The 11,660-nt window shown below is 46.1% G+C and overlaps 1 protein-coding gene across 1 annotated transcript; it reads right to left on the reverse strand.

Annotated features, from left to right (window-relative positions):
• Positions 1–261: 261 nt before the first annotated feature.
• On the reverse strand, positions 262–8,730 carry LOC129715402 (zinc-binding protein A33-like). The gene is made up of 6 exons (XM_055665292.1): positions 8,067–8,730; positions 7,881–7,976; positions 7,404–7,637; positions 5,045–5,067; positions 4,832–4,947; positions 262–993 (listed from the first exon to the last, which is right to left on the reverse strand). Exons 1-6 carry the CDS (start codon positions 8,475–8,477, stop codon positions 461–463), a joined length of 1,413 nt encoding a protein of 470 aa, XP_055521267.1. The 5' UTR covers positions 8,478–8,730; the 3' UTR covers positions 262–460.
• Positions 8,731–11,660: the final 2,930 nt, after the last annotated feature.

Consider the following 11,660-nt stretch of genomic DNA (forward strand, 5'->3'; position numbering starts at 1 on the left):
ACTACTGTGGGCAAGAGATTCTGTGCATCTACCCGATCTATTCCTCTCATGATTTTATACACATCTATAAGATCACCCCTCATTCTCCGGCGCTCCAAGGAATAGAGAAACCTCTCCCTCTCCCTATAGCTCACACCCTCTAGTTTTGGCAACATCCTCGTAAATCTAGAAAGAAATGGAGACAAGGAATCTCGGATCCAGACAAGGAGCAGACAGAGGGAGAGACAGGAGGAACGGAGAAATGAGAGACCCAGAGATACACAGTTCACTGTTTATTTCACTCTGCCCACATTTACATTCCCCCTGGTTTTATTTCCGCGCTCAATGGGGTTTGTTTCACGACGCGGAATTTGGGGAATAAATGGGAGCCATTCATTCAGCGCCGACCTGTTGTCCACCGGGTTTCTGCTCCACAGCCCCTGAGCCCCGCTCCTGACGCCGGTCCCGGGACCCGACCTTTTTACACACCCGGAGCGGAACCGGAGCAGATTCTCAGCCAGTGGTGTTTATGCCAAGTCGCGAAGAGAGGATAAAGTTTCTCCGTGAATTTATTCCCAGTGAAGGTGTGGAGATGGGACTTGGTGTCCGCGTCGTAAAATGAAACTGTCCCAGACTCGTAACTGAGATAAACTCCCACCCTCCTGGGGATGGGACGGGCGGGGAGAGGGGATGGAGGGGAGGTGAATGCATCAAACCCGTCACCACACCGCTCGATGATCCAGACTCCAGTCTCCGGGGTCAGTGTGACCCGTCTCTTCCTCTCCACAGACTCTGCGGCGACTCCCAGACTCCAGCCCCGACTCTCCGCCACCTCCACCTCCCAGTAATGTCTCCCCGATGTGAATCCCTCCAATCCCAGCACACACTGCCAGCCTGTAAACCTCTTCCCGGTCTTAGGGAGACTCCTCTCGGTCCTGGTCAGTCTCATCCTCTTCCGATCTGCAGGCACCTCGAGCCGCGGATGCGCTGTTTCCACATCCAGGGTGACAGAGACTGGGTGGAGAAGCAGAGAATCAGAGAGTCCCCAGGAGTCGGGGGGAGACCCGGGCACAGGCGGGCGGACAACTGAGACCTTGCCCTGGGTTTCACCCACAACAACATCGGGTGGACAACAGGCATTTATCCGGATGTTTTTAGCCAGGGATGGAGAGGGGAATTTCGGGAGGCGATGGGGAGGGTGTACGGGGAGGACGAGTGCGGAGAGTGGGGGGGGATGCGAGATTGCGGTGTGGATGGAGGAATGAAGTGGGCTATTCACATGTGGAGGCAGATCGGAGCAAGAGGAGGATAAATGCGTGGCTGAAGGACTGGTGCAGAGGGCAGAGATTCAAGTTTCTGGATCATTGGGACTTCTTTTGGGGAAGGTGTGACCTGTACAGAAAGGACGGGTTGCACATGAACCCGAGGGGGACCAATATCCTGGCAGGGAAATTTGCAAAGGCTACTGGGGAGACTTTAAACTAGAATGGTTGGGGGGGAGGGACTCAAATAGCGAAAACTAGTAGACAGAGTGTGAGGCAGGAGGCAGAGAAGAGAAGCACTTGGACACAAGGGGAAAAGAAGAAAAAATAAATAAACAGAGAATAAGAGGCGAGGGGTTATTGGGGTGTATTATAGACCGCTACATATAGGGGTGTATTATAGACCGCCAAACGGGGAATGAGAATTGGAAGAGCAAATATGTAAGGAGATAGCAGATATTAGTAGTAAGCACAAGGTAGTGATTGTGGGAGATTTCAACTTTCCACAAATAGCCGGGGAAACACATTCTGAAAATGGGCTGGATGGTTTGGAGTTTGTAAAATGTGTGCAGGATAGTTATTTGCAGCAATACATAGAGGTACCTACTAGAGGAGGGGGCAGTGCTGGACCTCCTGTTAGGAAATGAGACAGGTCAGGTGGCGGAGGTATGCGTTGGGGAGCACTTTGGGTCCAGTGATCACAATACCATTAGTTTCAATATTATTATGGAGAGGGTCAGAACTGGACCTAGATTTGAGATTTTTGATTGGAGAAAGGCTAACTTTGATGAGATGCAAAATGATTTAAAAGGGGTGAATTGGGTAATTTGTTTTATGGGAAGGATGTAGAGGAGAAATGGAGGACATTTAAAGGGGAAATTTTAAGAGTACAGAATCTTTGTGTCCCTGTTCGGTTGAAAGGAAACAGTAAAATTTGGAAAGAGCTCTGGTTTTCAAGGGAAATTGGACACTTGGTTCTGAAAAACAGAGAGATCTGCAATAATTATAGGCAGCATGGAGTAAATGAGGTGCTTGAGGAGTATAAGGAATGTAAAAAGAATCTTAAGAAATAAATTAGAAAAGCTAAAGAAGATATGAGGTTGCTTTGGCAGGTAAGGTGAAAGTAAATCCAAAGGGTTTCTACAGCTATATTAATAGCACAAGGATAACGAGGGATAAAATTGGTCCATTAGAGAGACAGAGTGGACAGCTATCTGCAGAGCCAAAAGAGATGGGGGAGATATTGAACCATTTATTTTCTTCGGTATTCACCGAGGAGAATGATATTGAATTATGTGAGGTAAGGGAGACAAGTAGAGTAGCTATGGATACTATGAGATTCAAAGAAAAAGAAGTACTGACACTTTTGAAAAATATAGAAGTGGATAAGTCTCCAGGTCCTGACAGGATATTCCCTAGGACATTGAGGGAAGTTACTGTAGAAATAGCAGGGGCTATTACAGAAATATTTCAAATGTCATTAGAAACGGGAATAGTCCCCGAGGATTGGCGTGCCTGCGCATGTTGTTCCATTGTTTAAAAAGGGTTCTAGGAGTAAACCTAGCAATTATAGAACTGTTAGTTTGACTTCAGTGGTGGGCAAATTAATGGAAAAGATTCTTAGAGATAATATATATAAGCATCTGGATAAACAGGGTCTGATTAGGAACAGTCAACATGGATTTGTGCCTGGAAGGTCATGTTTGACTAATCTTCTTAAACTTTTTGAAGAGGTTACTAGGGAAATTGATGAGGGTAAAGCAGTGGATGTTGTCTATATGGACTTTAGTAAAGCCTTTGACAAGGTTCCTCATGGAAGGTTGGTTAAGAAAGGTCAACTGTTGGGTATAAATGCAGGAGTAGCAAGATGGATTCAACAGTGGCTGAATGGAAGACGCCAGAGGGTAATGGTGGATGGCTGTTTGTCAGATTGGAAGCAGGTGACTAGTGGCGTGCCTCAGGGATCTGTGTTGGGTCCACTGTTGTTTGTCATGTACATCAATGATCTGGATGAATGTGTGGTCAATTGGATTAGTAAGTATGCAGATGATACCAAGATAGGGGGTGTTGTGGATAATGAAGTAGATTTCCAAAGTTTACAGAGAGATTTAGGCCATTTAGAAGAATGGGCTGAAAGATGGCAGATGGAGTTTAATGCTCATAAATGTGAGGTGCTACACCTTGGCAGGACAAATCAAAATAAGACGTACATGGTAAATGGTAACAAATTGAAGAATATAGTTGAACAGAGGGTTCTAGGAATAACTGTGCATAGTTCCCTGAAGGTGGAATCTCATATAGATAGGGTAGTGAAAAAGGCTTTTGGTATGCTAGCCTTTATAAATCAGAGCATTGAGTATAGAAGTTGGGATGTAATGTTAAAATTGTACAAGGCATTGGTGAGACCAAATCTGGAGTATGGTGTACAATTTTGGTTGCCCACTTATAGGAAGGATGTCAACAAAATAGACAGAGTACAGAGGAGATTTACTAGAATGTTGCCTGGGTTTCAACAACTAAGTTACAGAGAAAGGTTGAATAAGTTAGGTCTTTATTCTCTGGAGCGCAGAAGGTTAAGGGGGGACTTGATAGAGGTCTTTAAAATGATGAGAGGGATAGACAGAGTTGACGTGGACAAGCTTTTCCCATTTAGAGTAGGGAAGATTCAAACAAGAGGACATGACTTCAGAATGAAGGGACAGAAATTTAGGGGTAACATGACGGGGAACTTCTTTACTCTCCGAGAGTGGTAGCTGTGTGGAATGAGCTTCCAGTGGAAGTGGTGGAGGCAGGTTCGATGTTATAATTTAAAATTAAATTGGATAGTTATATGGATGAGAAGGGAATGGAGGATTATGGTCTGAGTGCAGGCAGATGGGACCAGGGGAAAATAATTGTTCGGCACGGAGTTGTAGGGCTGAGATGGCCTGTTTCCATGCTGTAATTGTTATATGGTTATATTGAGGTGAGTGACAATAGACAATAGACGATGGGTGCAGGAGTAGGCCATTCACCACCATCGAGCCAGCAACACCATTCAATATGATCAAGGCTGATCATTCCCAATCAGTACCCCTTTCCTGCCTTCTCCCCATATTCCCTGACTCCGCTATCTTTAAGAGCTCAATCTAGCTCTCTCTTGAAACTATCCAGAGAACCGGCCTCCACCGCCCTCTGAGGCAGAGAGTTCCACAGACTCACAATTCTCTGTGAGAAAAAGTGTTTCCTTGTCTCCGTTTTAAATGGCTTACCCCTTATTCTTAAACTGTGTGGCACCTGGTTCTGGACCCTAAACATCGGGAACCTGTTTCCTGCCTCTGAAGACCTGCCCCTGTTTCCTTGAGTGGAGGGTGAGAGAGAGGGAGGGGAGGCTTGGACCATGGCAGGAAGCAGAGATTGAATGATCGGGTGTTGGACAGAATGGGTGGAGACTTGTGGTTGTCGGGTCGTTGAAAGATGGGATTCACGGGTTGATTTGATGGGCGTGTACAACTAAGAACACACTGATCTCATTGTGAACCAATATATGAACTTCACTGATTATTAAAATACATTATAAACAAGATGAGAGGAAAGTGGACATGTTTTACCTCGCTTAATGGCAGACGTTTCTCTCCACAGCACGTTCATCAAAAAGTGCTGATCGAATTTTTCAATCGGCAAGGCAGCGTCTGTCACTGAGAGTGTTTTATCTTCATCACTAACCCTGCAAATATTTAGCAGCTGGTTATCAACTGAGCCCCAACAATTTTTTCAGCTGTTCTACAGAAACATGCAATGTTTCAGTCAAGAGCATGTCCTACCTCCTCTTCCCACCAGCTTCCTCCTGCAAGAAATAAAACACAAATCTTGAGTAGACTGAGATGGGACATCCACATCCCGACAGCAGGGGTTTCACACAAATTAGTGTCACACAAATGCCGTGCACATTAAAGTACACGGTATTGGTGGTTCAGTATTGATGTGGATAGAGAACTGGCTGGCAAACAGGAAGCAAAGAGTAGGAGTAAACGGGTCCTTTTCACAATGGCAGGCAGTGACTAGTGGGGTACCGCAAGGCTCAGTGCTGGGACCCCAGCTATTTACAATGTATATTAATGATCTGGATGAGGGAATTGAAGGCAATATCTCCAAGTTTGCGGATGACACTAAGCTGGGGGGCAGTGTTAGCTGTGAGGAGGATGCTAGGAGACTGCAAGGTGACTTGGATAGGCTGGGTGAGTGGGCAAATGTTTGGCAGATGCAGTATAATGTGGATAAATGTGAGGTTATCCATTTTGGTGGCAAAAAACAGGAAAGCAAACTATTATCTAAATGTTGGCCGACTAGGAAAAGGGGAGATGCAGCGAGACCTGGGTGTCATGGTACACCAGTCATTGAAAGTAGGCATGCAGGTGCAGCAGGCAGTGAAGAAAGCGAATGGTATGTTAGCTTTCATAGCAAAAGGATTTGAGTATAGGAGCAGGGAGGTTCTACTGCAGTTGTACAGGGTCTTGGTGAGACCACACCTGGAGTATTGCGTACAGTTTTGGTCTCCAAATCTGAGGAAGGACATTTTTGCCATAGAGGGAGTGGAGAGAAGGTTCACCAGACTGATTCCTGAGATGTCAGGACGGTCTTATGAAGAAAGACTGGATAGACTTGGTTTATACTCTCTAGAATTTTAGGAGATTGAGAGGGGATCTTATAGAAACTTACAAAATTCTTAAGGGGTTGGACAGGCTAGATGCAGGAAGATTGCTCCCGATGTTGGGGAAGTCCAGGACAAGGGGTCACAGCTTAGGGATAAGGGGGAAATCCTTTAAAACCGAGATGAGAAGAGCTTTTTTCACACAGAGAGTGGTGAATCTCTGGAACTCTCTGCCACAGAAGTTAGTCGAGGCCAGTTCATTGGCTATATTTAAGAGGGAGTTAGATGTGGCACTTGTGGATAAGGGGATCAGAGGGTATGGAGAGAAGGCAGGTACGGGATACTGAGTTGGATGATCAGCCATGATCATATTGAATGGCGGTGCAGGCTCGATATTTATTGTCATTGTCACAGAGACAGAAATTGGATATTGCCGTCGAGATTCTACAAGTGTATTAACAGCAAAATAATAACTAGGCGGAGACTTGGTCCCTTTAAGAGCAAAAGGATAATTTAGGATAGAATAGGTCCCGTTAAGAGCTGGCGGCATTAAAGCATGTTAAGGTGAATAAATCACAGGGGTTGATTAAGTGTATAGAAACATAGACAATAGGAGCAGGGGTAGGCCATTCGGCCCTTCGAGCCTGCACCGTCATTCAATATGATCATGGCTGATCATCCAACTCAATATCCTTTACCTGCCTTCTCTCCATACCCCCTGATCCCCTTAGCCACAAGGGCCACATCTAACTCCCTCTTAAATATAGCCAATGAACTGGCCTCAACTACCCTCTGTGGCAGAGTTCCACAGATTCACCACTGTCTGTGTGAAAAATGTTTTTCTCATCTCGGTCCTAAAGGATTTCCCCTTTATCCTTAAACTGTGACCCCTCGTCCTGGACTTCCCCAACATCGGGAACAATCTTCCTGCATCTAGCCTATCCAACCCCTTAACAATTTTGTAAGTTTCTATAAGATCCCCCCTCACTCTTATAAATTCCAGCGAGTACAAGCCGAGTCTATCCGGTCTTTCTTCATATTAAAGTCCTGCCATCCCAGGAATCAGTCTGGTGAACCTTCTCTGTACTCCCTCTATGGCATGGATGTCTTCCCTCAGATTAGGAGACCAAAACTGTACGCAATACTCCAGGTGTGGTCTCACCAAAGCTGCCTTCAACGGATCGGTTTTAACGCCACAAAATTATTTCCCACTAAAGAAGAACATACGACAAACTTTCCACATGATCTTTTCTTCCTGGAGATTTTCCATCTTTTAGAGGGAATATCAAACAGCCATTAACTCAGTGACAAGATCACAGTCAGCCATCCCAAGGAGACTGCAGGCAGTACAGAGATCCCACAGATTATGCAGGAGGCCATTTAGTTTGGGAACAATAGCAGCACAGCTCTGGAACAGAGGGAAAATTTACCCAGTTCTGAATTACTGGCAAATGCAGCATTTATTTCAGAAATGTCACCCACCATTTTGTGACTGCGTTTTCACTTCACCAAACTATAGTGTAACCCCTCACCTTCAGAAACACCAGACTGTCTTTTTGATCCAGCTGTTGCTGCAACTTTAAGAGTTTCTCCTGAATGGATCGTAAATTGTCTTGAATCTTTCTAAGATTTTTCTCCATTGTATTTAGAATCTTTTTCTCTTCCACCCGGATATCTGCCAGTGTGCGCTGCTTTTTCTCAGTGAGAACCTGGTGCAGTTCAGCAAACTGGGATGTGATCTTGGACTGAAGGTTGTGTGACTCTTTCTGTGAAATAAAAAAATGAAGAACAACATATAATGTCACTGGTTGTGTGACCTCACGACTTTGACCGTGACATTTGCCCTGTGCATTGTTTTACTTGCGTTAACAATTCAATAGTTTGTCGAACTCACTCACCAGAACTAGGAGACAGCGGCACTACTTGTGTCACTGCGCTGCCCTATTATTACACGCGTCACAGGGATCAAATCTACACAAGATCAGGAAATCGAAACTTAATAGTCTCACCAGAACGCCAGAAATCAACTGTTTCTGTTGCTGCTCCATTCGCTGAATCCCTGATTTCTTTTTTATGAGAGACTGGATGGAAGATTTCACCTGATCCTGTGATTGTGATTTGAAAATCAGAGAATTAAATTGTTGAACAATAAAGAACGAATTAAATTGATGTGATTAAGTTCAGTTTGCATTTACCTTGTAGATTTCAACAGCTTCTTTAACCGGCATGAAGCTGTGAGACTTGTGTTCCCGCCCAGCTGCACAAATCACACAGATCAGCTTCTTGTCCGTTTCACAAAACAGCTTCAGTTCTTCCTGATGTTCCTCGCACTGAAGTTTTCTTTCCTTCTCTGTCTGATTCAGGCTCAGTGCTCGAGCTTTCTCAGACAGTCTAACCAAGGCCCGATTCACCTTGAGGGTGCGGTCTGTAAACACCTCTCTACATTCCGGGCAGGAGTTTTTCCCCTCCCTGTCCCAACTCTGTGTGATACAGGAGCGGCAGAAGTTGTGCCCACACTCCAGTGACACCGGATCGGTGAAGAAATCCAGGCAGATGGGACAAACTACCTCCTCGGTCCAACTTTCTAACCTGTCTTTCGCAGCCATGTTAAGTCCGCCCCTCTCTGTTAAGTCCTCCACTTCCCGGTTCAAAATGTTTTCCACTGCGCTCGCTGCCGTCCCGGGGGAATTAATGTTATTGGGCTGCAAGTGTTCAGTGTTCAGTGTCCTGGCCACTCCCACCTAATCACACACGAGGGAGGAGTCAGTTAGACATTAAACCGGCCTGAATATAGACGAAAGCGGAGAATTTTGCTGGATGCAGTCTCTTGCCCAGAGTGTGGGAATCGAGGACCAGACAAAGGTTCAATGTGAAGGGAAAAGGTTGCTAAGAATCCGAGGGGTAACTTTTGCACACAAAGGATGTTGGGTGTATGGAACAGGCTGCCAGAGGAGGTATGTGTAGGAAGGAACTGCTGATGCTGGTTTAAAACGAATATAGGCACAAACAGCTGGAGTAACTCAGCGGGACAGGCAGCATCTCTGGAGAGAAGGACCGGGAGACGTTTGCGGTCGAGACCCTTCTTCAGATAGACACCAGAGCATGTAGTTGAGGCTGGGACTATCCCATCGTTTAAAAAAACCCAGTTAAATCGATAGGACAGGTTTTGGAGGATATGGACCAAGCGCAGGCAGGTGGGAATGGTGTAGCTGGGACATGTTGGCCGGTGTGGGCAAGTTGGGCCGAAGGGCCTGTTTCTACACTGTATCATTCCATTACTCTAGACTGACACAACGTGCTGGAGTAACTCAGTGGGTCATAGAAACATGGAAATTACTTGCAGGGGTAGGCCATTCGGCCCCTCGAGACGGCACCGCCACTGAAACATCCAGTGAATTGGCCTCCATTGTCCTCTGTGGCAGAGAATTCCACAGATTCACAACTCTCTGGGTGAAGAAGTTTCTCCTCATCTCCATTGTAAATGGCCTCCCCCTTATACTTAAATTGTGACCCCTGGTTCTGGACTCCCCCAACATCGGCAACATGTTTCCTGCATCTAGCTTGTCCAATACCTTAAGAATATTATATGTTTCTATAAGAATTCTCTCATCCTTCTAAATTCCAGTGAATACAAGCCCAGCCGACACATTCTCTCATCACACAGTATGTCATTCTCGTTGCCTCTCACTGTAATTCTCAATCCTACTCCCACACACAGTTTAAGAATAAGGGGTAAGCCATTTAGGACGGAGATGAGGAAAAACCTTTTCACACAGAGAGTAGTGAGTCTGTGGAATTCTCTGCCTCAGAGGGCTGTGGAGGCAGGTTTTCTGGATACTTTCAAGAGAGAGTGAGATAGGGCTCTTAAAGATAGCGGAGTCAGGGATATGGGGAGAAGGCAGGAACTGGGTACTGATTGTGGATGGTCAGTCATGGTGACATTGAATGGCTCGAAGGGCTGAATGGCCTACCCCTGCACCTGTTAGGAAGAGAATGATTTACTAGAAATCCGAGGGGTAACTTTTCACATCGAAGGTGGTGGGTGTATGAAACAAACTACCAGAAGAGGTAGATGAGGTCAGAACTAGAACCGCATTTAAACGCCGTCTGGACATGTTTGTTGATAGGAAAGGATAGAGGGACATGGGCCAAACGCGGGCTGGTGGGATTTGTGCTGATGGGGCATCTTGGTGGGCATGGGCAAGTTGGGCAGAAAGGCCTGTTCCCGTGCAGTGTGACTCTATCACTCTGTGAGGAAGGGACAGGGCCGGCGCTAACGAGGCCTCTGGTGTTACTGATTTGCTCCTGTTGGGCAGTGGAACCCGCCCCCCGCACCTCCGTTCACAGCCCGGGTTCAGGATGGGCCCAGTCCTCCCTCCGGCTTCATTCTAATCCCCGTCACTGCACCTGCCTCTCATACACCAGTCTCCAGCTCACATCGACCCTCGCCGACAATGGGTCTACCTGGGTACCATTTGCCATTTGCCCTCTTCCCTTCTCCCCTCTCCCATCAGGCAAATGATGTACAAGTGTGAAAACGCACTCCCCCAGATTCAGCAAGTAGATAAATCTGCTGGAGAAACTCAGCGGGTCAGGCAGCATCAATGGAGCGAAGGAATATGTGACGTTTCGGGTCGAGACCCTTCTTCAGACAGTTTCTTCCCAGCGGTTATCAGGCAACTGAATCATCCTATACAACTGGGAAGCAGTGAAACTTCCTCATTGGTGACCCTCGGTCGAACCATGATCGGATTTTACTGGCCTTACCTTGCAATGAACGTTAGCCACGTATCATGCATCTTTCCACAACCAATGCACTGGACCTCGGTACACGTGACAATAAATTAGACTGAACTAAAGTTGCGTCCAGCTGTGATTGATCTTGGATTTTCCTCGCCTCCAGCCCATCACCCCCACCCCACTCACCCCACTAGCCTGAAGAAGGGTCCCGACCCGAAACGTAACCCATCCCTTTCCTCCAGAAATGCTGCCTGACCCGCTGAGTTACTCCAACATTTGTGTCTTAGTTTGGTATCAACTCGCATTTGCAGGTCTTTGTTTCAACACCAAGTCTCAGAGCTTCTTATGTCAGGGCGGAGGGCGGCATTCAAAGTCCGACCTCGAGGATTAGGGAGAAGGAGGGAAGCAACAGGGGCAGATGATCAGGGTTGCAAAAATGTCAAGGTATTGGACCTTTCAAATGAAATGCACTCACAGTATCATGAACTCCATTCAATTTAATAAATGAATTCAATGGAGATATTCAATGTCACGCCACTGAATTTGGAAAATTTGCACAACATGTAACATGCACAGGAATCTCGCCAAACAATGGTTTTCATCTGAATTAAGTGCCTTGATGCTTCTAATACTGTAAGTTGGAAATAATACCCAAAATGATAGGACCGTACTACTTGCTTTTCAACTCGGATTTTGAATATTCCTGTGAGCAATTATCAATCACAACATTGCCAACGTTGCAAAATGGTGGCTGCATTGCAAAATTATTTTGTAAGTGAAGCACTTTGGAGTTTCCCTATGAGAGATGTGAGGATATTGTGTGAATGCACGAAGGTTATTTGCGGCACGATCTCGAGTTTGGAAGAAACACTCCATCTCCGATGCTGAAACTGAAGTTGTGAGTAGGCAAAGTAGCCGGACGTGTCCGTGAGCTTGGAATGGAAACTGGTCGCTCGCCCTTGCCCAGAAATGGTGACCGAATCGCTGAGAAACGGAGGAGGACATTTGGAAACCAAATAGAGGGAAGTGGGAAATATTTGTGGAGGATA

The sequence above is a fragment of the Leucoraja erinacea genome, unplaced genomic scaffold (genome assembly GCF_028641065.1).
Source record: "Leucoraja erinacea ecotype New England unplaced genomic scaffold, Leri_hhj_1 Leri_1165S, whole genome shotgun sequence".
NCBI lineage: Eukaryota > Metazoa > Chordata > Chondrichthyes > Rajiformes > Rajidae > Leucoraja > Leucoraja erinaceus.

Bases quoted from the DNA above. Each gene is read 5' to 3' on its own strand.
- LOC129715402 (XM_055665292.1), bottom strand. From the start codon at position 8,477: ATGGCTGCGAAAGACAGGTTAGAAAGTTGGACCGAGGAGGTAGTTTGT. The intron at 7,638-7,880 runs GTGAGACTATTA...TTTATTTCACAG, and splicing joins AGTTGATTTCTGGCGTTCTG to AAAGAGTCACACAACCTTCA. The intron at 4,948-5,044 runs GTAGGACATGCT...AAATATTTGCAG, and splicing joins GAAGCTGGTGGGAAGAGGAG to GGTTAGTGATGAAGATAAAA.